The sequence below is a fragment of the Clarias gariepinus genome, chromosome 6, assembly GCF_024256425.1.
Source record: "Clarias gariepinus isolate MV-2021 ecotype Netherlands chromosome 6, CGAR_prim_01v2, whole genome shotgun sequence".
NCBI lineage: Eukaryota > Metazoa > Chordata > Actinopteri > Siluriformes > Clariidae > Clarias > Clarias gariepinus.
Window position 1 is genome coordinate 29,677,194 of NC_071105.1, and position 26,495 is coordinate 29,703,688.

General features: G+C 41.0%; 1 protein-coding gene across 1 annotated transcript in view; it reads left to right on the top strand.

Moving 5' to 3' along the window:
- The window catches only part of igfbp2a (insulin-like growth factor binding protein 2a), a 58,706-nt gene that overhangs the window by 18,377 nt on the left and 13,834 nt on the right, over nucleotides 1-26,495 (top strand). The window contains exon 2 of the mRNA XM_053499429.1: nucleotides 16,339-16,505. Within this exon, the coding sequence (XP_053355404.1) occupies nucleotides 16,339-16,505 (167 nt within the window). The remainder of the gene's footprint in view (nucleotides 1-16,338; nucleotides 16,506-26,495) is intronic.

A 26,495-nucleotide genomic window follows, 5' to 3' on the forward strand; every position in this document is an offset into this window, starting at 1 on the left:
AGCACCGCTAGAATTAGCATCGCTAATGTCTTTAGCTGCAGCCTCGAAGCGAGCATAAAAAGTGTTCAGCTCGTCTGCCAGAGTCGCGTCCGCGTTCGTCATACCGGTTGTTGGTGTTTTATAGTCCGTTATTGTCCTTAATCCCTGCTCACTCCTCTGTTGGAGTTGTGACTCTAGTTTCCTCCCGTAGCGCTGCTTTGCCTCTTTCACCGCCTTCCGGACGCTGTATGACACAGCCTTGTACGGTTCCATGTCCCCTGACGCGAGTCCCGTGTTGTAGGCAGGGGTGCGAGATCTCAGAGCGTCGCGAATAGTTTTATCCACCCACGGCTTCTGGTTGGGAAACGTTCTGATAGGCTTTATCATTGGAGCTGTTTCGGAACATGTCCCAGTCTGCGGCATCGAGTGCATCCTGTAACGCGGCCACCGATTGGTCCGTCCAGCGCGCGACCTGCCTCTAAACTGGAACTTCCTGTTTCAGCCTTTGTTTGTATTTTGCCATGAGGAAGATGGCGGCATGGTCGGATTTACCAAACGGTGGGCAAGATTGTGCCTTGTAGCCGTCCTTGACCGTTGTATAACAATGATCCAGTGTCCTTTCGCCCCTGGTGGGACAGGTGATGTGCTGATAAAAGTTCGGCGCTGCGCGTTTGAGGTTGGCACTATTAAAGTCCCCCGCCACAATAAGCGCAGCGTCCCGGTGTTGTGTTTGGTGCTGTGTGAGTGCCTCATGCAGCTCGCATAAGGCAGTGTCCGTGTCCGCTTGTGAAATATAAACGGCACTGATTATGACCGATGTAAACTCCCGAGGTAGATAAAAAGGACAACACATGATGGACAGTAGTTCCAGATTTGGTGTGCAGAAGCGTGTGAGAGGGAGAACGCTCGCGCTGTTGCACCAGCTGCTGTTCACCATTAAACACACGCCGCCTCCCCTTGACTTCCCCGAGTCCCGTGTCCTGTCCATGCGGCAGTGGCGGCCGGTCCATAGGGGGCGCTGGGGCACTGCCCTCCCTGATAAGAGGGGCTAAAAATTTAAAATATATTTTAACAAATTAAGTTTTTAAATTCGGTTTACCCACCAGTATGTGCCTACATGCGATATAAATAACATATACAACATTTCCCACCTAATGACATTCATTCACCAGTGAATTTCCACAGACAGACTTGTATCGTTTCTGTCATGGGGCGCTGAGAAAAAGCGCCCCTGAGTGCAGCCAAATAGCCTGTCATGTACTGTTGCTAGGGTAAATTAATAAATATGCGGCCAATCAGTTTCTCAGAATTTTATGGTCTTGGGGCGCTGAAAATTCTGCCCCAAGCAGCAGAAAATACCGCGAGATTTAAGTTTTTTTTCTTTTGAGGCGCGGTCAATCAGAGTAATGATGGCGAACTTAACGAGCGAAGAGCAGTTTCCACCAAATTCGGTGAGATCCTTATTAATATACCCGTTTTAGACTGTTGTGTTAAATTGCACTTTTAAAACTGTTTTTCTTTGTGTGAACTTTGAGATGCAACTTTGCTTGAAAGGTGATCCAACTGATCATACCCTTTGATGTTGATTATTGTATTTGATACTCTCTTAAGCATGCATGGCGTATTATACAATGGAAATTTGTTCATTTACTTTATCTGTGAAACTGGTGATTTTGAGGAGGAGATTAAATCATTACTGTTAATTGTAATCATCGTCTGACTGTTGATTTTAATTCTTATATTGGACTAAGCAAAGAAATATTTTGTCACATCAGCCCCACCAGGAAAAATTGGATGGCGTGGTCCGGCACCGCTGGGTTCAGCCATGTCTCGGTGAAGCAGAGGAGATTGCAGTCCCGAATGTCTCTCTGGAACTTTATCCTGGCTCTGAGGTCATCAAGCTTGTTTTCCAGTGACTGGACGTTGGCGAGCAGGATGCTAGGCAGAGGTGTGCGGTGTGCACGGGCTCTCAGCCTGTTCCTGACGCCAGCTCGTTTCCCTCGTGGCCGCCGCTTTGCGTCGTGTCCTTTGTTCTCCCTCAGGATCTCACTCGGCCAGCTCGGATCCGAAGTTAAAAATGTTGAATTGTGAGTACATTGTATACCAATAGAAACAAGAGTGTCTCTATCATAACTAATGTACTCAATGGTGATAAGTTTGGCGATTTTAAAACACTGAAAACTAACTTAAAAAACAAAAACAGAGAAAAGGTGGTCAGAGCAGTCGTGACGGCAGCTGACCTCATCGGCGCCATCTTGGAACTACGAGGATGAGGACTTTGATTAATGTGCAAAAACTATAATAAACTATATAAGACTACATAGTCTTTAGAAGACTTTTATTTAAGCGCACTCACAATAACGAAAAAAACGTTATGATTTTGTAAATAAGCTGTCAATAATAAGCAAATAAGCTGCGCTGTTCTGTATTGTTTTTGGTGAACTTGAGCGCGTCAGAAAATAATGGCAAACGTTTTTTTTAAATGGTCAGTGAGTCTGCCTGATGTTTTTCCCGACGCATTCACAATCATTAGTCAACTTCTGCCGGTGCGCTCTGGAAAACTTTTTGCGTGCGGCTGAGTGCTGATTTAGACTATGTCACAAAGTGACCTGTCCCTGTCGGTTTACCTGGCCAGCGAGCGTGCAACTGTGGTGCCATGAGCTATATTTCACAATCGGAATGTGCATACGTTTATCTGTTTAACTCACCACTGCGAGTATTGCCATCATTTTTGGATCTTTTTTTTTTTCCGGGTGTTGAACCCTTTTTTTTTGTTGGACGTTGGTCGGCAAGGTGCAGGCGTATCACAATTGGTGGCAGCGGTGGGATGGCTACTCGCAAGACAGTGATGAGAGGCAGGAAGCCTAGAGTGGGGCTTCGCTCCCAGTCCAAAGCTGTGGCTGAGAAGGATGCGGCCTGGGACACTGTCGACTCTACGGAGGAAGAGAGAGAGGACTCGTGACTGTTCGTCCCAAGTCCACATCATCTCAAGACAGACCCGTCTCTCCGGCAGCGTCATCTGGAGGTGAGATGTATGCTGTGATGCGTGACTTCCTAAACACACAAGAGCGAAGAGAGCAGCGATATTTTCTAGAGCTACAAAATCTACGAGAGTCGATTCTGCAAGCTGTTCGACCAGCTGAGGGGTCGGTTAATGGTGAGAGCTCACGGATGGAGCTCCCAACACCAGCTCAGCACAGGAGAACAGCTTATCAGAGGGACAGAGACCGACATGGCGCCCAGCAGCCAGCCGACGCTACGATCAGAGCCAAAGCTGCCAGTCTTCCAACAGGGGGAGGACATTGAGAACTTCTTGCGTCGTTTCGAGCGTCTGGCTAAGACCTGGAGGTGGCCAGAGGACGAGTGGAGTTATCGTCTTGTTCCACTGTTAACCGGGCAGGCGCTGGAGGCATACCTGGCTATGGACAAGAATCGAGCGGAGGTCTATGCAGACTTGAAGGAGGCGCTCTTGGAAAAGTTTAACATCTCTCCAGAGACTTACCGTCAGCGGTTCCGTGCCGTCTCCATTCCAGCTGGGGAGTCACCAACCGAAACTTACCATCGGCTGCACAGGTCTGAGCTACACACCAAGGAGGAGATCGGCGAGATCGTAGTCCTGGAACAGCTACTTCGGGTTCGTCCCTATGAAATCCGAGTGTGGGTAAAGGAACATGAGCCGACAACTGGACTAGAAGCTGCTAAACTAGCTCAGCAGTACATCAATGCTCACCGTGGTAGTCAGCGCACTCAACCCATGAAAGGTAACTGTAAAGGTTTTATCAGTGGCCCTGATGGCCCTCATGTTGACTTAAATGTTGCTCGTACACAAAAGGTACTGTTATTACTCTCTACCTCAGCAAACAAACTGCTGGTGAAGTGGCAAGGACCCTACCCTGTTGTTCGCAAGATGGGACCAGTAACATATGAGATTCATCACCCTGACAAAGGCAAGGCAACACAGATCTACCACATCAACCTGCTGAAGGAGTGGAAAGAGCCACCCAACAAACCTGAAACGTCTCCGCTAATTCGAGAAGTAGAAGAGGATCAGGAGGACGACCAACCAGAGCCGACGGTGAGAGAACCAGCACAGCCAGCAGGGGTTGATCTGCTTCATCTGGAAGAGCCCAAGCAAGCTGAGCTGCAGTATCTCCTGGATCAGTACCCTCCTTTGTTTCGTCAGAGGCCTGGGCGGACCAACCTAGTACAACATGAAATCCACCTTCTTGATCCAACACCTTCTTGTCAGAGGCCATACAGAGTGCCTGAAAGGCTGGTGGCACCCCTAAAGGCAGAGATTGAGATGATGCTGGAGTTGGAAGTTATTGAAACCTCCAAGAGTGAGTGGAGTCAGACAACACCTTACGGGTCTGCATTGATTTTCGAAAGCTAAATGCCCAGTCAAGATTTGATGCTTACCCTATGCGACGCATCGACGATCTTCTGGAGAGAATTGGGCAAGCCAAATATATTACCACCTTGGATCTTTGCAAGGGCTATTGGCAAGTACCCCTGGAGGAGGCATCGAGACCCTACACAGCGTTCTGTACCCCGTTGGGGCTGTTCCATTTTACGGTTCTACCGTTCGGACTGCATGGGGAACCCGCAACGTTTCAACGTTTCATGGACCAAGTCCTCAGGGGCTGTAAAGAATGGTCAGCCGCCTATCTGGATGATGTCGTCATATACAATACAACCTGGGAAGACCATCTTCTGCACCTTAAAAAAACCCTGGGTAAGATCCAAAAGGCTGGCCTGACCTTTAATGTGGCTAAATGTGAGTGGGCCAGATCAGAAACCAATTACCTTGGATACCATCTGGGAAATGGGGAGTTGAGACCCCAAGTAGACAAGGTAGACGCCATTCAGCGTAGCTCAAGACCAAGGACCAAGAAAGAGGTCCGGTCTTTCCTGGGGTTGGTAGGATGGTACCGACGTAAAGAAAAAGTGTAAAGTGTAAAGAACCCCATTACTTGGACTGAGGAGTGTGAAGCAGCCTTTAATATCTTAAAAAAACAGATGTGTTCAGGTCCAGTCCTCAAGAGTCCAGATTTCACTAAGGGGTTTGTTGTACAGGTGGATGCTTCCGCTGTGGGGATTGGTGCAGTCCTGGCCCAGGGAGAGGCAGGTGAAGAAAGGCCCATTGCTTTCCTGAGCAGGAAGTTGTTACCAAGAGAGACGCGATACTCCACAGTGGAGAAGGAAGGCCTGGCGATCAAGTGGGCATGCACAGTAACACTTGGACAATGGAATATCGCAGAACGTGCGAGTTAACGCCCTTGCACTGGTCACTAACCATTAAAATGCTGGATTTAAATTTAAATGTCACTTATATTCGTGTTTAATTAAATTCTTAAATCATCGCGTTCACCCATGGGTTTACTGCATAAACACAAAGGTCTAGGGACAAAACAGAGAAGTTTCTTTTTTCTTTTTTTTTAATTGATTTTACTCATGCAGCACTTTTAGTATTTATAGCAAAAGCAACCCAACAGTGTGATTAAAGTACCTGAAATAACACAGAATTTTGACCCAGCATAAACAACCCAACAATGTGTTTACAGAAACTCAGCATTTCTTTTAGTGTACTAGCCTACTACAGTACTAACGAATGAAGTGCAGTCAAAGCCCAGGGATTCTGCGTGCTGTTGCGTTGTATTCAGAGAGTAGTACATATTTTTGTGGGTTTTTTTTTTATGTCTGTTGTTTTATGGATAAATCTGCTCATATCTGCGCACGCGTTTATCAGCCTTTTGATCAAAAAGCCGCACGCGCAACTCACTTTCACTTTGCATAAGATTGTATATTTAAAGCACATAAGAACAATAAAACAATTATTTTAGGCTAACATATCATACATCATTGGAGTCTTTTTGCACAGAAGCGCGGGTGCGTTACAATAATAATAAGAATAATAACAATAATAAATTCGGAGCACTACTACTAAAAATAATTATAATACTGATTGAAGAAAGCGGAGTCGAAAAAGTATCATCATTGAAGGAGAAAAAAAAAAAAGAATTTTCACAGCTTGCCGCACGCAGCCGCCAAAGCCGCGGCAAGTCGCGGGATCCCTTTTCTCGAAACGTGCGTTTTTAATGGCGACATCTGTATATGCTAATTAATTTATTGTACTTGTAGGTGAGGTGAATACTACATTTTGAGTGGTTCAATTTATGGTGCCTGTGTGAATGAGGGAGCTAGTTTTTTTGCTCTAATTATTTTTCTTTTAAGCAAAGCTACATTATCAAAGGTATAGATAATGTATCAAAAGCGTAAGTTTTTTGCTCCGCTCGACTAATAAATCACTTATTAGTCTTACTTTTATTAATTCTTACTTAATTTTGTTGAACAGACTATAAACATGTCGGACACACCTTCTGATAAGGATTTTCCTATTTTTGCATCGATGCGTTCGCAGAAGGCTAAAGAAAAGGAGGCGAAAAGGCCTACTGTTCATGCGCCCTTGCCAAATGCTAACATTAGCACCGCTGAACCGCACTTGGACATGTCAGTGATTTTATCAGAAATAAAGGCTAATGGATCACGTCTGAATGGAATCACAAGTCATCTGGAGGGTATTGCCAACTCTGTTTCTTGCCTCCAGAATTCGTTCACCGCACTCTCTGAAAGAGTCACTGGCGCTGAATCACGTCTGAAAGAAGCCGAACGGAGGATTTCATCTGCCAAGGATTTGCCGACAACTATGGAAGGGCAGGTGATTAACTTGAAGACGATAGTGGACCAACTGCAGGCCAAAGTAGACGACCTTGAAAACAGAGGCTGTCGCAAGAATCCAAAGATTGTGGGTCTGCTGGAGAAAGCCGAGGGCCCTGGCCCTCTCTCGTCGTATCCTCAAGACATGATCCCAAAGTGATTAGATCTACCTGTTAATTTTCCTGTACTGGATATTGAAAGGGCTCATAGATCTCCCACTTTTGCGTCTGCCAATACGAATCCAGCTCCGAGAAGCATCTTACTTCGGTTCCTGAGGTTTACCGATAAAGAAGTAATATTGAAAGCCGCCATAAAGAAGACGATAACGCATAATGGATCGGAGCTTCGATTCTATTCGGATTTGTCAGCTGGTGTGCTGCAGAAACGTTGTGAGTTCAGGTCTGTGGGAAAAGCTTTTGCTGCTTGTGATTTGTATCAAGCGTTTGCCTATCCGGCCCGGCTCAGATGTCTGCATAATGGAAAGATTCGCCTGTTCAACGATCCGGACTCAGCCAAGGCATTTTTAGACTCTCTGAATAGCTAGATTTGACTCTTGGCTAAAATATACGGGTTATGCGGGTTATGACGGAGCTATAACTTGGTGGTTTCATTGCACTATTGTCACTTGTTGCTAGGTCTCTTATGTTGTTCTGTGACTTTTTGATACTACCTGTGCCTCATCATTTGGGGATGGGGTCTTTGGGGGAGGGTTTTAAAGGGTTTGTTTTGCGTTTTATATGTTGTACTTGTTCTTATTTGGTATCTTGTACTGGCACAACTGTCGTTTTTTTTCCCTGTATATCATAATTTTTGTGACTTTATTTTGTCTAGATTTTTAATATGCTAAATTCATTTAAATTAGTAACATGGAACGTGAAAGGCATAGGTCATGTAAATAAGAGGAAGAAAATTTTAACATTTTTTGAAAAAGAAAATGTATCTATAGCGCTTGTAAGGATTTCTTGAATTTTGGTAGACCCCCCTTTGGTCTACTCAGTGCTCCGCCTGTATTCTGCTGTCCCGCCTGAGCTCAGGGAACCCCTCAATGAAGCACACAAGTCAGTGTTCAGTAAGACGTTCAAAGTTTATTGTGGGAGACAGGAGTATATATACGCACACACACAAAGAACCAAAGAAAAGGTGGATGCAGGAGTGTTTACATCCAGTCTGGAATGCTTTTAAAAGATAAGGTAAAGAAGAACATAAATTTAGGAGTAGCTCTGCATTTACGAGCGTTCAACAGTTTTACGACCTTTAACATAAACTACTATAGAATGTGTTTATTGAAAGTGCAGCTTGTGTCGTGGTAAAGAAAGACACTTTGTTCTCACGCACACAGAATATCATGAAACACACTAAGAATTAAATATTTCCTACAGCGCTATTACAGGAAACGCATTTATCAGATAAAGAACACATAAAGCTGAAAAGAGATTGGGTTGGGCAAATATACTTTTCCTCATTCACATCAAATTTTAGGAGCACTGCAATTCTCATTCATAAAAACATCCCGTTTATCCTTGAGCATGTTAAATTCGGGACTTGGAAATTCGGTACTTCGTTTTTAAGTGATACTAGTTTTTGTTCTGTTTTTAGGCAGGAAATAATTTAGTATTGGCAGGATAATTAGAACTCACCAGTCTCTCCTGCGATAAAGTGGGACGCGTAGGGGCCCCAAGGCCCACTTTGCGGGGTCACCTCATTGCTTATGCAGCTTTAAGGAAAAACTTAAAATACTGAAAAGGAGAGAACTGGAAGCTCTTACCTGGAAAAACAACATAAACGGTTGCCAAATCAAGATAATTGGATTTTACTGAATAGTGCAAGAGCCAAACTTAACCTAGACTATACAGAACATACCAAGAAATTATTACTTTACACTAAACAGCGCTCCTATGAGTTTGGTAATAAGCCCAGTCAGTTTTTTTATCAGTTAAAAAAGGAGCAGAATGAAAGAACTATAAAAACAATTAGGACATTTGCTGGCAATATGACTTTTGATCCCCAGGACATCAACACTTCTTTTTCTGATCAGCTGAATATCATGTATTAAATGAGGATTTACTTAATTATTTAAATGAGATTTCTCTTCCCAGTATTTCCGATTATGCTAGGAGCTCATTAAATGTCCCTTTCACCAGAAAGAAATTTGGGATGCCATTTAATTAATGCCATCCGGTAAAGCTGCTGGCCCAGATGGGTTTCCCATAGAGTTTTATAAGCAGTTCTGGCCTGAGCTTTGCCCTATTTTGATGCAGGTGATAAATAATGTTTTTGCGACAGATCCTCTTGTCATGAACGGGGTGTAGTGGCAGGTGTTGATCACCGTGGGCAGTGAGAGCAAGCACAGAGGCAGAGGGGTGTGTAATCAAAAAAAAAAGTCTTTAATGGTCATTAAACACAAAAGTATAAGTAAAAACTCAACAAACAAAAGAAACAATCAAACTCAAACAATATTTAATAACTTTGTGCTAACAGGGACTCTCTGGCAGGACACAGGCTGAAGGACAGGTAACACTTCCTGTGGCGTAACACAGGTAGAAGGACGAACACACATCCTGTGGCAAGACACAGGCAGAGGGACAAATAACACCCTGTGGCGAGACACAGGCAGAAGGAGGACAAACATGTAACGGGACACACAGACTATGCGTGGAGCTGAAACTGGACACTACTAGACAACACTCCCGACGAGACACTAGAGGGAGATACGTAGAGACCAGAGACCAAGAGAGAGACAGGACTAGGGCTAAAGACATGGCAATCAGCTAGGTATGGCTTTTAGCTAAACATGGTGCACACATTTTATATATAAAATAATTCTAACACATGGATAAGCTGGACTTAACCATGGCAGTTAGCTACACATACACCTAGCTAAGCATGTCTTTAGCCCCAACATGCACTAAGCTACACTTACCTAATAGCTTAACACAACACTAGGGAATTGGGGCACAGAAACACGGTCACAGAAACACAGAGACAGGGGATACCCAGTGGCTTGAAACTTGAAATTGTTTTACTCTTCATTGTCAACCCAGACCAATCCGGTTTTGTGAAATCCAGGTATGGCTCAGACAATATTCGAAGAGTTCTAAATATTATAGATCAATTACATTTTACCAAGGAATCTGCCTTCATTGTATCCTTAGACATTGAAATGACGTTTGATAGGGTGGAATGGCCTTTTCTTTTTGCAGTCTTAGAGAAATTAAAGTTAGGAAATAATTTTATTGAGTTGGTCAAACGCCTATATTCTAATACTTTAGCTCAGGTTAACACTAATAGGATACTGTCTAATGGATTTTCAGTAAGAGGAGGTTGTCGTCAAGGCTGTCCTCTTTTGCCCTTGTTATTCTCTTTGGTTATCGAACCACTGGCTGTGAGAACTAACAGTAATATACATGGTATTAAAATAGGTCTGGAGGAACATCGTATATCTCTATATGCAGATGATGTTTTATTGTATCATAAATACCCTGACATCTCTGCCGATGTGATTCTCACAGTAATTGAAAAATACAGTAATTTTTCAGGATACAAGATCAATCTGGATAAATCCCAAGCTCTGTATATGTATGCTCCTTCTGAAACCATCTCTAAATCACTCTTTCATTTAGCACTTTCTGGATTTCAATATTTAGGAATATATATTACTCCTAATTTGAAAGACCTCTTAAAAGCCAATTATTCTCCTTTGTTTACAAAAATCAACCAGAATTTATCAGATTGGTCGACTCTTTCAAACTCTTTTTTCGGCAGGATCAATATCATAAAAATTAACATCCTTCTAAGATTAAATTTCTTATTCCAAAATCTACCATGTTACTTAGATACAAATTTTTTCAAAAGGATTAATTCTTCAATTTCAAGGGATATTTGGAATTATAAAAAACCCAGACTTAAATTCTTGGTTGAAAAAATATAGAAATAGATATTCAATAAAAATTCATAATATTTAAATTAGCAAATAAACAATATTTAAACTTTGTTTCTCTCGCTTCACAACTCATGAGAACAGACCGAAACCAGAACCGAACCGCAAATTAAGCACACGCATATAACCGTTGGTATTTTAAGTGTGGTTAAAAATACAAGAAATAGCTTAAACCAAAATAACGTGACTAAACATCGCTAAACAGCATGTGACATTTATGTTCAGTATTTTGTTTCTATTTAGAAAGATGGGAATTAATTCCACACGCTCGCCAAATGTCAACAAACTGTTCTCAACAAACTGTTTTTCTTCTTCTTTAACGGCGGCTTGCATCCGTAAGTGTTGCACCTTCTGGTTAATTCTCCTTTGGTGTTTCTCCACTCTATTTTCAGATTATTTTTATACATATTTCCCGTCCACATAAAGTGGAACCTCGGATTACGAGCATAATTCGTTCCGGAAGTGGGATCGTATTCCAAAACACTCGTAAACCAAATTTTATTTTCCCATAAGAAATAATAGAAACTTAAATTATTCGTTCTACAGCCCCAAAAAATAAATAAAAACAAATTAATCTGCACGTTACCTTTCAAAAAAGTAAAAAATAAATCTCGGCAGATAAGGGTTTTTCTTTGTGCATGCAGGCGCTGTGTATGTGTGTGCGTGCGTGTGTGTGAGACTAGAGTAAGTGGAGTTTTTTGCTTTTAGCCCCTCCTGTCTCCCTTTCCTCATCTTACACATTAAACTTTCTTCTCTCGTTTAAACACCCTCACACACACATTAACGGAAAACTATTGTTCTGTTCTAAATTATTAAAGCTTTTCCGCTTTATTTTATGTTGCTTGCAACAGCGTAACAGCTCAAGAACAAGGGAGATGTGCAAAGCTGTGGCAATTATAGAGGTATAAAGCTAATGAGCCAGACAATGAAGCTGTGGGAAAGAGTAGTGGAAGCTAGGTTAAGGGCAGAGGTGAGCAGCAATATGGTTTTATGCCTAGAAAGAGTACATCAGATGCAGTATTTGCTTTGAGGATGCTGGCGGAGAAGTACAGAGAAGGTAACAATGCAATTGAGTTGCATTGTGTCTTTTTAGATTAAGAGAAAGCGTATGTGCCAAGAGAGGAGCTGTGGTATTGTATGAGGACGTCTGGAGTGGCAGAGAAGTATGTTAGAGTGGTGCAGGACATGTAAGAGAGCTGTAAGACAGTGGTAAGATTTGCTGTAGGTGTGACAGAAGAGTTCAAGGTGGAGGTGGGTCTGCATCAAGGATCGGCTCTAAGCCCCTTTTTGTTTGCTCTGGTGATGGACAGGATGACAGATGAGGTAAGACAGGAGTCCCCATGGACTATGATGTTTGCAGATGACATTGTGCTCTGTAGCGAGAGCAGGGAACAGGTGGAGGAAAATTTGGAGAGGTGGAGGTATGCTCTGGAAAGCAGAGGAATGAAGGTTAGCCGCAGCAAGACGGAATACATGTGTGTGAATGAGAGGGACCCAGGAGGATCGGTGAGGCTACAGGGAGCAGAGGTAAAGAAGGTGCAGGATTTTAAGTACTTAGGCTCAACGGTCCAGAGCAACGGAGAGTGTTCAAAGGAGGTGAATAGGTGGGTACAGGCAGGTTGGAATGGGTGGAGAAAAGTGTCAGGTGTGTTGTGCGATAAAAGAGTATCAGCGAGAATGAAAGGAAAGGTGTACAGGACAGTGGTGAGACCAGCAATGCTCTACGGCTTAGAGACAGTGGCGCTGAAGAAAAGACAGGAGGCAGAGTTGGAGGTAGGAGAGCTGAAGATGTTGAGGTTCTCTTTGGGAGTGACAAGGATGGATAGGATCAAGAATGAGTTTATCAGAGGGACAACCCACGTTAGATGTTTTGGAGATAAAGTCAGAGAGGCCAGATTGAGGTGGTTTGGACATGTTCAGAGGAGAGATTGTGAATATATCGGTAGAAGGATGCTGAGATTGGAACTGCCAGGCAGGAGGTCTAGAGGAAGACCAAAGAGGAGATTTATGGATGCAGTGAGAGAGGACATGAAGTTAGTTGGTGTGAGAGAGGAGGATGCAGAGGATAGGGTTAGATGGAGGCAAATGATTCGCTGTGGCAACCCCTGAAAGGGAACAGCCGAAAGACAATGAAGAAGAAGAAGCGACAGCGTAACAGCTCGATGGTAATGATGAGATTAACAAACTCGTCGATGCCCGTTCTTTTATTTTCTGCATTTTCAGGTTATAATTTAAACTTTCGGGATGGATCCTGCACTTAAATCCAACTAAAAAAACTACTGAAGAACAAAACTCAGGCTCAATATCCTAACTTAAATCTCACATTCTAGTTCACACACACCGGACTGCATTACCCACAATGCATCTCCCGCACTGGACTACACTTCCCTAAACAGAGGTCATAAATCAACGTTTCTCTCCTGCTACACTGTTTTATCTAAAAAAAGCAATAAACATTGCTAATGACACTCGTGTGAGCGCAAACTAACAGAATCACTGCTGTAAAGTAAAACAAACAAACAAATGACCGAGCACCTTACCTCTGAAAAGATGTGTGACAGAGTTTCTTCGAAAAGCAAAGTGTGTGTCTCTTCAATGAGGAAGAAAATAGATTTTTAACCTCTGTTTTGAGCATTTCTTTTGCCTTACTCGCGCGCACACACATGTTTTATAAGAAACAGTACACGCGCTGTACACACGCGCTTCCGAACACATAATAAAATATGTTTCACACACACCTAGGTCACAGTGTTATAGTAAACAGTACACGCGTGCACAGATGTTGATTATACCATTAAGAGACGAGCACTAAGACCTAGCAGGGGAGACGATTCCGCAGCGCAAGAGAGAGAAAAACTGTTGGCTCAGTTGTGATCACCTGATGGTCGGCGTCTAAACAATAAGCGCCTGCGTGAAACATGATACTCGGTGCTCGTAAACCAAGAAAATTGTCGTTTTTCAAGTTAAATTTTATTAAAAATCTTTGCTCATCTTGCAGAACACTTTAAACCACGTTACTCGTAATCTGAGGTTCCACTGTACCAGCAAATTTCGGATGATAAAGATACGTCATATAGATGTGAAGACAATGTATCATTTAACAGCTCAAACAGGCGATTTACAGACGATCAAAATACGACTATGAAAAAAACTAACGCAAAGTTTACCAGATAATATGCTCTTTAGCAGATGTCCCTACGACATACCTGTGCTATCTGGGTATGTATTGCTGTCCAATGTTGGTCCTTCGACCTTTGACTCTTTAAGGATGACATGGGAAAAGGACTTGGGGTCTATTTTTATTGAGGAGGAATATATATATTACAAATATCTTTCCCAAAAGTGCTTCAATTTTGGTTCATGAACAAAACTTTAAATCTATTTATAGAACTCATTTAACCCCAGTTTGCCTCCATAAAATATTTTCCAATTGTTCTGTGCTTTAAATGTAACATGGAGATTGGCACGGTGATGCATGTGTTTTGGGATTGTGACAAAATCAAAATGTACTGGAAAGAGATTCACAAAATTGTTAAAAAAATAATTGGAAAGAGATTTGCTTTGTCCCCAAAAGTACAGTATATCTCTTGAATTGTACAGTGGAACTGTGTCTTGACTGTGATAGAGAATGTGTATTGAATTTCTGTATATATTTGGCCAAAGAAATGTATATTATGTATATTATTACTATGGTCAAATTAACTCTTTTTTCCACAAAAATCTGAGGTGTTCTGGCGAATTTGGTCCTCTCTCTGGAACTGTCTTGAAGGTCCTCATTGACTATGCCTTTCTAAACTTGGTTTGTGATTTGTTTTTATTTTTGTCTTTGCATTTACAAAATGTTACCTGTTGTCGAGATACAGTACCTGTATCACTGCTGTTTTGTTGAAAAATTTAATAAAAAAAAATAAAAAAAGCAGCCCATGGGGAAATAAGGAAAAGATGGGTAAACAGATGTCACAAAGCATGACAGGGTGTGGTTTGGGGGTAGCCCGTTTACATAGGCACTGCAACGACTGCCTTTTAAAAAGAAGTGAAATAGAAGGAATTTGCGATATTTCAGCTAGGTGTGTTAAACACCTTTAGAGGGACCTCTATGAATGCTTATTATACGATTAATGCTAACTTAGTAAGTATAGTTAAATACAAGCGCTAAAACATTTAATAAAGTTGCATTGTAAAAACTTACACTGGAAATCTTAACTGTATGTATTCACGAAAGAACATTTTCACACCCATGCATTAAAACCTTACAGGATTGTGACTAAGCAGCTGTGTGGCCATAAGAAACCAATTGTTAGAGACCAATTAAAAAAAGCTTCAGTTTCTACAGGTATATTCCAGGTCCCACACTGTTAAAGAGTTGGTATTGGAAATGAATTATTTTCATACGTGAATTGGTGACCACATTGCTCGCTGTAATCTAGTGTTAATTTCGTCAATGAAAACAATGACAAAAAATATTCGTTGCGGACCTTTTTTCCTGTGAATAAGACAAGACTATGACGAGGTGTCACGGATACCAATGAACAGTGACTAAATCAGCATGCAATATTGTTGACGAAAAAGACGAGACTACTGTATAATGTGGTTTAAAAAACACGGAGGCTCTTGGGTGCTGCTGGGGCCGCCACGTGAGGCTCTCGGGTGCTGCTGGGGCCGCCACGTGAGGCTCTCGGGTGCTCCATAATGGTCGACCCAATTTCCCAGACTAAACAGCTATTTATAGATGGATTAATGGCTACCTCGGCTCAGGTGTGCACTAGCATCACCTGACCGAGGTGCCTTCTGGGAAACTGAGTCAGCCAACAAAAACTACACCGGACAAACAGCGACCTCTAGTGGTGGACATGCAACAATATGGACATGCAATAGTTGTTGTAATAGGTAAAAATAAATGTAACTAGCTGAAAACATCAGATGAAAACATACATCTTAATTGTTAAGAGAATTATTTTGTGAAAACCTTAAAAAATGGTTTTGGCTAGACTAGATTGACTGTAGAGTTAATTAATAATAATCTAATTGCTAAAATGTTTCATTGACTGAAACTAAATTAAAATACTTAAAATTTTCTTTGACTAAAGCTAGACTAAAATAGCCATATTTTTGGTTGTCTAAAATGTGACAAAACAAAAATAGAATAAGATTGATTGTTAAGTTAAATATGATAAAAACTAACAGGGACATTTATCCCTGGACTAAAACTAAAATTGAAAATGGCTGACAAAATAAACACTACTGTAATCAAAGGTTTGTCTAAATCAAAAAGTTGTCTAATGAAATATTAGTTTGCAACTTTAGTTTTGGCCAGGCAGTATAGAAATGCATAAAATTGATGACCATATTAGTTGCCAACAAATTTAATTGTTGTTTATTGGTAATGTCAGTTTGCATGTTCTCCCCGTGCTTGGAGGGTTTCCTCCCACAGTCCAAAGACAGATTCGGCTAACTAGCGTTCCCACATTGTCCGTAGTCTGTGAATATGGATGTGAATGTTGACCAGAGGTCCTACTATGGTTGTACAAAATGGAAATAAACACTATGGTCACCATTGGCTACAGAGGCCTCTAGATAGGGGTGTTTATAGAAGAGCCAGTTCTTTCAGCTAAGTTATAGTTGTTTTTTTTATTTAAATTTAGAAATATTCTAGCAAACAACTGATATTTATCTTAAATCCTCTTTTTAAAATACTTGTTTTGCAGGTGAGGTGCTGGAAGCAGAACAAACTGAAGTTCCTCCGATCAGAAAGCTCACAAAGGACAGCCAATGGATAGGCCCTAAAGAGAGCGCTGTAATTCATCACAGGCAGCAGATGAGGACAAAGATGAAGTATAAAACAGAGGAGCCCAAGATACCACGAACCAAGCTGGTAAGTGATACAAAATGCAGCCAGAACTGATTGATTGCATCTGAAACTCTGCAAAGTAATTGATAAGCTGTGGTCAGGAAAAATAACATAAAGTTTATGGTAGAACACTAATAAAGTGTCCACAAAGTATACATACGGTACATAGCCAAAGCTTTATGGACATTGGACAGTCACAACCATATGTAGGTCTTCCCCCTAAACCATTTCCACAAAGAAACACACAATAAATGTCTTTGTATAACAGGTGTCTTTGTATATTGCCAACCTCCATAGGGCCACTGTGAGTTTGATGATTCTTCTGCTCAAACACTGTGTTGGACACTGGCCCTTTAGATTCAAGATTCAAGATCCAAAGAACTTTATTAATTGCTTATACTTGGTTACAGTTGCTTACAGTCATTTCCAGGAGGAAAGAAGTAATAAAAAAATAATTTAAAAAACGTAATCCTTTGTTGCACACTAAACATAATTCTATATACAGATATTGCACGTAAGGGGGAAAAAGAGAGATGCCCAAGAGCACTGTTAAGTAAATATTGCACAGGTAAATTATATGTGTTAAAAAAAAAAATCTGAAATTGCACTTGTAAATTTGTATGACCTAAGAGCATTGGTAGGTGACCAGTCAAGCTTTTTGTCCAGATGAACTCCCAGATATTTGAATTCCACTATCTCCCCATGGATGGATATAGGAATCACAGGGGTCTTATTTCTCTTGAAGTGTTACATCATCTCCTTTGTTTTCCCGATGTTAAGTTGTAGGTGATTACGCTCACAACAGAAAACGAATTCAACCACCACAGACAGGTACCCTAAGATATTGCCATCCTTTATACATCCAATAACTACAGAGTTGTCAGAAAACTTCTGCAGATGGCATGACTTTGAGTTTTATCTAAATTCAGATGTATAGAGGGTGAAAAGAAAAAGAGACAGTACAGTCCGCTGAGGAGTGTCGGTGCTGCAGTTCACAGTCTTGGACACAGTTCTGTAGTCTAACATATTGAGGACGGCAGGTCAAATAGTCCATAGTCCAGGAAACCAAGGAAGTGTCTATGTGCATTTTCTTTAGTTTCTCCCCCAGTACTGCTTGTTAAATGGTGTTGAAGGCACTTGAGAAGTCAAAAAACATCATACTTACACAGGTCCCATTTGTCAAGGTGGGAGTAGGTTTAATGGAGCAGGTGTATTATGGCATCCTCTACTCACAAATCTATCAAAGAAATCAAATCTATTAAAGAAAGTGTTTAGATCGTTTGCACGTTCCACATTCCCCTCAATAGTCTGGCGACCTGTCTGGTAGCCAGTAATGCTCCTCATACCCCTCCACATCTCTCTCATGTTGTTTTGTTTCAGCCTTTGTTCTAGTATTTTTTTTGTAGGACTCTTTCCCATTAATAATTTTTGCCAGCTAACGTTCTTTGAGCCTTTTTCGCCACTTCCTTATCACCAGACCCAAAAGCCCATTTTTCTTTAAACAAGCTTTAATGTCTTTGGTGACCCAGGGTTTGTTGTTGGGGAAACAGCGAATGTGTCTCATAGGTACACAGGTGTCAACATAGACGTTTATGTACACCATTATGCTGTCTGTCATTTCATCAATGTCCTCACCATGTGGTTTACAGAGAACCTCCCAGTCTGTAGCCTCAAAACAATCCTGTAATGTAGCAGTGGCTCCTTCTGACCACCATCTCACATTCCTGTCTCTGAACCAGGGCTTCAGAGAACTACAGTTGAAGAACCCTACCCATACAGCACACATGAGTATCGCCGATGTCAGCGCTCAGAGCCACATGTCAGCCTCAAAGCCACAAGTCAGCCTCAGAATGGCATATCTGGCTCTCATTTCTAATGTGCAATATGCTACTAAGATGCTACTACATTTAATTAAAAATGGCCAGCAGATATATTTGGCAAAAGGTTGATAGAGTAGGCAAAAAATGTACTCAAGTAAAAGTAGCTGCTTCAAAATAATATTAGTAGAAGTAAATAAGTATTTGGTAAAAGACTACTCAAGTACTGAGTACCTGTTTCAATCGTAATGTAATGTGTGTGTATATACACAGTATATATATCTGACCACCGTCTCACATTCCTCACTGTAGCAGGCTGTCTATGAACCACGGCTACAGGGACGCATCATATTTTTTGGGTTACATAAAAATGTACAACACGTGTGTTGGCAATTAATTCTGTACTAAAATATACTTATACATTTATAAACTTTTAAAGTAAATTATATGTACAATTAAAAGTTAACATATAATCACACAAACATGAAAAAAGCATTCTATATTTACTGCAAGATTGTTCCGATTGATCCCACTAGTAGCAGCACGGATTTATGGGCATTCCGCAAAATTAGAGAAAGATGCGGAAACTTTTGTAGGACGGATTCACAGGTAGGATGAATTTACCTAGGCTGAAGACCTGATTGGTCAAAAGAAGTCACGTGATTATTGTTGCTGTGTCTGACCGGTGAAAAAGTCATGCGGTAGATCCATTCAGCTACATGCGTAGAATAAATGGTTAGAAAAGTAACGAGTCAAGTGTAGCCAAATGTAGCAGAGTAAGTGAAGCGTTTCTTGTTCACAATTCTACTTAAGTAAAAGTAAAACGTATGGTGCAGTAAAACTACTCAAAGTCCAAAATTTTTATCAAAAAGTTACTCAAGTAAATGTAACGGAGTAAATGTAACTCGTACTACCTACTACCCACCTCTGCATTTGGTTCAACATATAAAGCTACATTTGCAAACAGAAAGAGTCTGTTAAGTGGCAATTTGTTGTCAAGATGTCTGTATTAATCCAAAATGTCCACCATGTCCAGATAATGTCCAGACAATGTTTGGACAATGAATCAAAGCTAATCCTTCCCAAGTAAAACAAAAATACAGTACTAACATTAAAAAAAGCCCCCCGAAAAATTCCAAAATACTTTAATTTCAAAAATACTAAAATCTAAAAATTCCAAAATACTAAAATCATGCTTTACGTCAGTCGATCCTGCTTCCTTTTGTGATAATTACATGGGCATAGGAAATTTTTAGCACAAGAGGGAACACATATAAGAAACAATAAGCGTAAACAGAGGAACAGTAAACATCACATTCTAGCAGAGACAGCATGCAGTCTGTATTATCTTCCTGACTGTGTGCAAAAGGGGGCAAATTGAGCACATTACTTTAAAAAACAAATCCTAGGTTGGGAAAAACAAATCCTTGTTCCATGCTATAGCAACCCCTAGTGCAAAGCTGAGAGTGCAGATAGATAGATAGATGGATAGATGTACATAGAGAGATGTAGATAGATAGATAGATACTTTATTGATCCCAAAGGAAATTCCAGATATCCAGCAGCAATGGATACATTAACACAACGTGACACTGAAAATGTGCTTGTGTTGCATTAGGACTTGTCTGTTCATTATATACACTCGAACTTGAGATGCAGGCAGTGGTCGCTCAAGCAGTGGTCGCTTAGGTAGTCTCTGGTTTGATGTTTAAACGGTCAGGGTTTGAGCCCAGCGACTAATGGGTTATCACTCTGCAATGAATTAAGATGGACATATTTGCCTCATTCCCTTTGTTTTTTTGTTTTGTTTTTTTGCCTACACACTTAAATGATTAAGATCATCAAACACATTTTAAGTGTGCTGTTAGGATATTGTATACTGTTAGATTGCAGTATTAGAGGAACTACATTATGGATCTTAATCAAAAATTAACATTTAGAAAAAAAATGTAAGATGCAATTTATTCAACCTTAAATAATAAAAATAAGTGAATTTGTTTTAAATTAAAGTACCTTAATAAGGAATACTCAAATTAACTCTGCATACTTTTTTCAGTGAAAAGTATTTGACCACACTGAGTCCATTCAGGACAAGAACCTTTTCTCCACTGTCATAGTTACTCTTTCCATAGCATTACTTTTTATAACTACATAAACTTTAAACTATTTTTTTACCATGTAGAAATTATATCTCTATATTTATATGTGTAAATTATTGATGCATGACTACTAATGACTGATAACATTTTTGTAACGACGCAGGTCTCGTGAGGGGTGGAGATGCACAAAAATACTCCGCACAGGCAGAGACGCGGGCATTTATACACACGGTTGCCAGGCAACGCCGCAATCAGCGTGTATATTTAAGGGTCATGATACTGAAACTTTGTGCGATCATTTAGGTAACACCGGTAAGGCATCAAAGAAAAGAGAGAGAAAGAAAGAAAGAAAAAGAAATTCTCTCTCTCCTATAAATCCTTGGTAAGGGTGAAGGCCCCGAGGGGACATAGTTTTTGTTTTAGTTTCCAGAGCCCCGTCCCTCTTCGCGTAGACGTCGTATCTCTGTTTTTTTTTTTTAAGTTTTCTTTTGTTTCCTTTTAAGTTCCAAATTAATAATCACACGTTATCTCCAATCAGAAAGGTCTCCCTGTGCGTATCATAAGCATTCTCCCAAACTACAGTTTCATTTACTGTACCTCCTGAAGCTCTGCTTTAAGGCTCTTACAAACATCAAAACATCTTATAGCGACTCTCCATACCACACCACATAACAATTTTGGTTAAAAATAAGACATTTTGATTTGTTTAGTGTATTGAATGAATGAATTCATTTGTTACTTAGGGCAGATGGAAGTGAAAAGGTACACAGAACTATATGTATGAAAGTGAGTGAGTGTGCTTGTGTTTACTTGGAGGGTAAGGATGGCTAGTATGATGATGGTAATGAACAGCTTTTTCTGGGGTCAAAGTTTGAGGTTTTATTTATAAAAAAAAATTTAGGTGATTCTTTTTACACAAAATTTCAGCAGCCTTGGAAAAGACACATTTCCAAGGAATTTAAGAGCCTCCCTCCTAATAATCCTATAAGAATCTCAGCCCCAACCATCCTTTTTTCAGCACAACCAAGGCAATATGATGAAAGAAATTTTATTTTAATCAACTATACAAACATGACAGGGCAAAAAATAAATGAAAAAACATAGTTTCACTTATATTTATGGTCATGGGTTTTTATGGTGGTTTTCAGTTGTTTTTATAACCAATAATAATAATAATAATAATAATAAATACTTTATTTAAATTGGACATTGACCAATCCTGTTGACGGTGTTCTGTATTTTTTTTTTTAATCAAGCCTGCCGGAATGTCAGCAATTTTTGATATTCTTTTTGATTTTCTTTTAATGTTATCTGTCAATCAACTAGTCAACAGTTAAATTAAAAACTGCAAAAAAAGTGCAAAAAAGTACAATAAAACACACAAAACAAACAAAAGAAAAAACTATCATTACTTAAAATAAATTCGCTTGAATTCATAGCATGGATTTATGGGCAGGGTGCTAAAGCAGTGAAACATGAGGTATTTTTGGTGAAAATTTTGAAAAGTCTTTTGAAAATCAAAAATTCCGGATCTCAATAAAATTCATTGACTTTCCTACACAATTGAAAGATAGCACACTATGCAGGTGAGGAAGATTGTCAATTGTTCTGGACAATAAGGAAGAATTCACCTTTTCCTTAAAAGAAGATTGTGACTCCAGTGACGAACAATTGCATTCTGAGGACCACTTCAAATGAGGATATTTCAGCAAGTTTTTATGATGAGTAAGTTTTTAAGTCTTCTATAATTCTTATTCGGATAATATACAACTGATATTATTTTTTGAAAATCTTTACTTGTTTACCCAGGCCTCTAGAGGTCATTTGTGTTCCCCTTATCTTTAGTTCTTCCTTGTGTTTCCTCATTAGTTTTTCAGATGACCTGTGTCTCGTTTTTCCCCCAGTGTATTTAAGCTGTTCATTTTCTCCCCTCTTATTCACTTGGTATTTGAGTCCCTGCCCTGTGTCTCCTGCTGAACCTTCGGTAACTATTCAGAGTTCCCTGCTGTAAGTTTTTGACTGTTCATTCCCTGGCTGTTTTTTCCCCTTGTAAAAGCTTTTGTTTAAGGGTTTGTTTTTGTTTATTTTTATTAATTCCTCTAAGTGAGAAGAACCTTTGTTGATTATTAACTCCCTGTTTATATCTTTGCCCTTTTTCAAATAAATCTACTCTACCTCTACTCTACTCTTCAGCCACCACACCAGAGATCCGGGTTTAAGGCCCGAGCCTGACAGAAAAACCAAGTCAATCATGGACCAGAAACACTCGGTACCAGGTATCTGATGAGGGTGGTTGCTCAACATGAATCATCCTTCCAGCGCCACGAGGCCATTCTCAGCCGACAGGAGGAGCTGATGGCTAAGCATTCTCAACTCCTGGCAGAGGTGACAAGTTCCATCCACCAGATTGCTGAACGGCTCCCTGGCCCCCCACAATCCCTGGCCCCACCTGCCACTGCACCATCCCAGGGGCCTTCTCCCATTTCAGAGCCTCGCCTACCACCTCCCAAACACTTTACTGGGGATCCTAGTTCCTGTCAGGGCTTCCTCACCCAGTGGTCCCTGACCAGCATTGTGATTTCCCGGAGAACATGCAGTTGGGTCGCTCCAGGCTCACTCCTAAGGAGAGGGAGCGGCTTTGTCTTTACTGTGGATCTTCTGGCCACTTTCGCTCCTCTTGCCCTGAGCTTTCGGGAAATGGGGGTCCCTGCCCAGCTGTGGGAGGGCTGTGATGGGGGAAAATTAGAGATCCTCCAACTAATGCCATTCTAGCCATTCCCGCCACTCTGTCCTGGGAGGGTCACCAGCTTCCGGTCCAAGCCATGATCGATTCTGGCGCTGCGGGCAATTTCCTGGACCTGTCAATGGCTAAACAACTCAAGATCCCAACACAACCCCGTCTCATCCCCAGGCATTGGACGGATGACCGCTGGAACCGGGCAGAGTAACAGAGGCCACTCAGCCCCTGCAACTCACCATTCTTCAACACCAGCAGAAGGAGACCTTCTATCTTATTGACTCTCCTAAGTCCCCTGTCATCCTTGGTTACCCCTGGCTGCACACACACAATCCCCACATCGACTGGGCTGCTAGCACTATTCTTAGCTGGGGCCTCACCTGCCAGGCTACTTGCGTACTTCGGAATCCACCCTCACCTAGTCCAGAGCTTCAGGAGCCTACTGACCTCTCTCGAGTTCCCAGGTGCTATCATCAGTTCAAGAAAGTGTTTAGCAAATCCCGAGCCACCTCCCTACCACCTCACTGCTCCTATGACTGTGCCATTGATCTGCTCCCTGGTTCCTCCCCTCCAAGAGGTCGGATCTTCTCCTTGTCTCCTCCTGAGCATGAAGCAATAGACATTTACATCAAGGAGTCCTTGGCAGCCGGCATTATCCGTCCCTCTACTTCTCCAGTCGGTGCAGCCTTCTTCTTTGTGGGAAAGAAAGACTGGGGTCTCAGGCCGTGTATCGATTATCGGGCCCTTAACAAGATCACTGTTCGGAATCGATATTCAATTCAATTCAATTTAATTTTATTTGTATAACGCTTTTAGCAATTTTCATTGCCGCAAAGCAGCTTTACACAGTCAAAAGAATTATTTAAATTTGTATGAAATGTGAATTTGTATGAATCAAAATGGTCAGTTTGTCCCTCGTGAGCAAGCCGAGGGCGAAAGTGGCAAGGAAAAACTCCCTGAGATGGTAATAGGAAGAAACCTTGAGAGGAACCAGACTCAACAGGGAACCCATCCTCATTTGGGTGAAACAGAAAGCAGTAAATGATCTGCATTTATACAGTGTGTAGGGTTTGAGGCAGTTCAGCTATAATAGCTGATGTTAATTGATGTTAATATGGAGTCCAGGTAGTTATTGAAGACCCAGGTAGACTTGTAAGAAGTTCCAGTCCTAAACTATCAAACTGTCAAGTCCCCAGAGAAACAGTTGCCAACACCAGTCAAGGCCAGAACCGTCTTCTAGGTAGAGAGAATCATTCTCAGACACCAGACGCATCCCAAAGAGACACACGGGGCATCCATGTGACGAGATCTTCAACCAGAAGCCGGGCACCAGGATGGGTCAGACAGGTCCGGAGGGCAGAGGGAGTCTGGATCACTGGCAGCTCAGGAACGACATGTGTAGCTCGACAGAGAGAGAGAAAGAGTGAAAGGGGGAGACAGGGGAAGAGAGGAAAGAGAAAGAGGGGGAGAAAGAGAAGAAGAGGAAAGATGGCAGTTAGGTATGGTCACAGTCACACAATGTATAATGTGAATGTATATTAACTGTAGAGTGCAAGCAGAGACTCCGGCAGCACTAACTATGACAGCATAACTAAAAGGGAGAGCCAAAAGGAAACACAAACAGGGCTTCCTGAGATGTAAAGCAAACAATCACCTCACCGTCAGCAAACCTGAGTGATCAATGAGAGTGAGGAAGACAGCATCTAAACATACCAGTTCACCATAATACTCTACGTCCATGAGTCCCCCAGATCTGCTCCTTTACCTAAGGCAAATCTATTTATAAAAATGCTTAGCTAAATAAATAGGTTTTTAGCCTGGACTTAAACATTGAGACTGTGGGGCTTTGTAAGAAAAAGCTCTGCCCCCAGCTGTATTTTTCATAATACGCGGTACTGACAAGCAGCCTGCATCCTTTGATCGAAGTAGGCGCGGCGGTTCGTAAGACACTAGCAGTTCGCTCAGGTACTGCTTTATATGTCAAGAGTAGTAGAGTGATCTAAAATTTTACTCCTAGCTCTATGCGGTCCTATGACTAGAACTTCTGTCTTATCCGGATTAAGCAGAAGGAAGTTAATTAGCATCCAATTTCTTATGTCCTGCACACATTGCTCAACTTTAGTAAGCTGTTTTTTTTCATCAGGTTTTGCTGAGACATATAACTGTGTGTCGTCAGCATAACAATGAAAACTAATACCATGCTTACGGATTATGTTGCCCACAGAAAGCATATAAAGGGAAAAAAGCAGTGGACCTAATACTGAACCCTGCGGAACGCCAAACTCCACTAGAGAACATGCAGAATAATCACCGTTTAAGTCTACATACTGATAACGATGTGTCAGATAGGATCTGAGCCAGGAGAGGGCTGTACCCTTAATTCCTACTACATTTTCTAATCTGTGAAGAAGAATAGCGTGATCAATGGTGTCAAAAGCTGCACTGAGGTCGAGTAATACAAGCATAGTTACACAACCCTGATCAGAGGCCAATAGGATGTCATTTACTACTTTAACGAGTGCTGTCTCTGTGCTGTGATGAGGCCTAAATCCTGACTGATACAGTTCATGTATGCCATTTCTATCTAGATATGAGCATAGTTGCTTTGCTACTATCTTTTCCAGAATCTTTAGATAAAGGGGAGATTTGATATTGGCCTGTAATTGGACAGCTGACAGGGGTCGAGGTCAGGTTTCTTAATTATTGGTTTGATAACTGCTAATTTAAAAGATTTTACCAATGCTGAGTTAAGAATTAATTATTCTCAACAGGGGTTCTGTTATTGCTGGTATCTGTTTAAGACAATGTGTCGGTACAGGATCTAATATACAGGTTGATGAATTTGCAGAAGATATGAATGAAATTAGTTCATTCTCTTCAAGGGGAGTAAAGTAATCTAGGTTCTGATCTGACATGGCTAGATTAACATCTGCATCAATTACATTGTTCGGTTTCAAAACCTCAATTTTATGCCTAATATTTACAATTTTATTATAAAAAAAAGTCCTCACTATTGCATGATGTTGTTGTGGAGATTTCTGCAGTGGTCTTATTTCTGGTTAATTTGGCTACAGCATTAAATAAAAATCTAGGATTATTTTTGTTGTTTTCTATAAGAGTGGAGAGATACTGTACGTTGATCTAGCTACACTAAGAGCTTTTCTATAGTTCAGGATGCTTTCCTTCCATGCTATTTAAAATACTAACAATTTAGTTTGATACCATTTACGTTCTAATTTCCGAGCGGTCTGTTTTAAAGTACGCGTGTGATCATTATACCAGGGAGCAAGTTTCTTATCTCTAATAATTTTTCTTTTAACTGGAGCTACATTATCTAAGGTATAGCGAAATGTTGACTCTA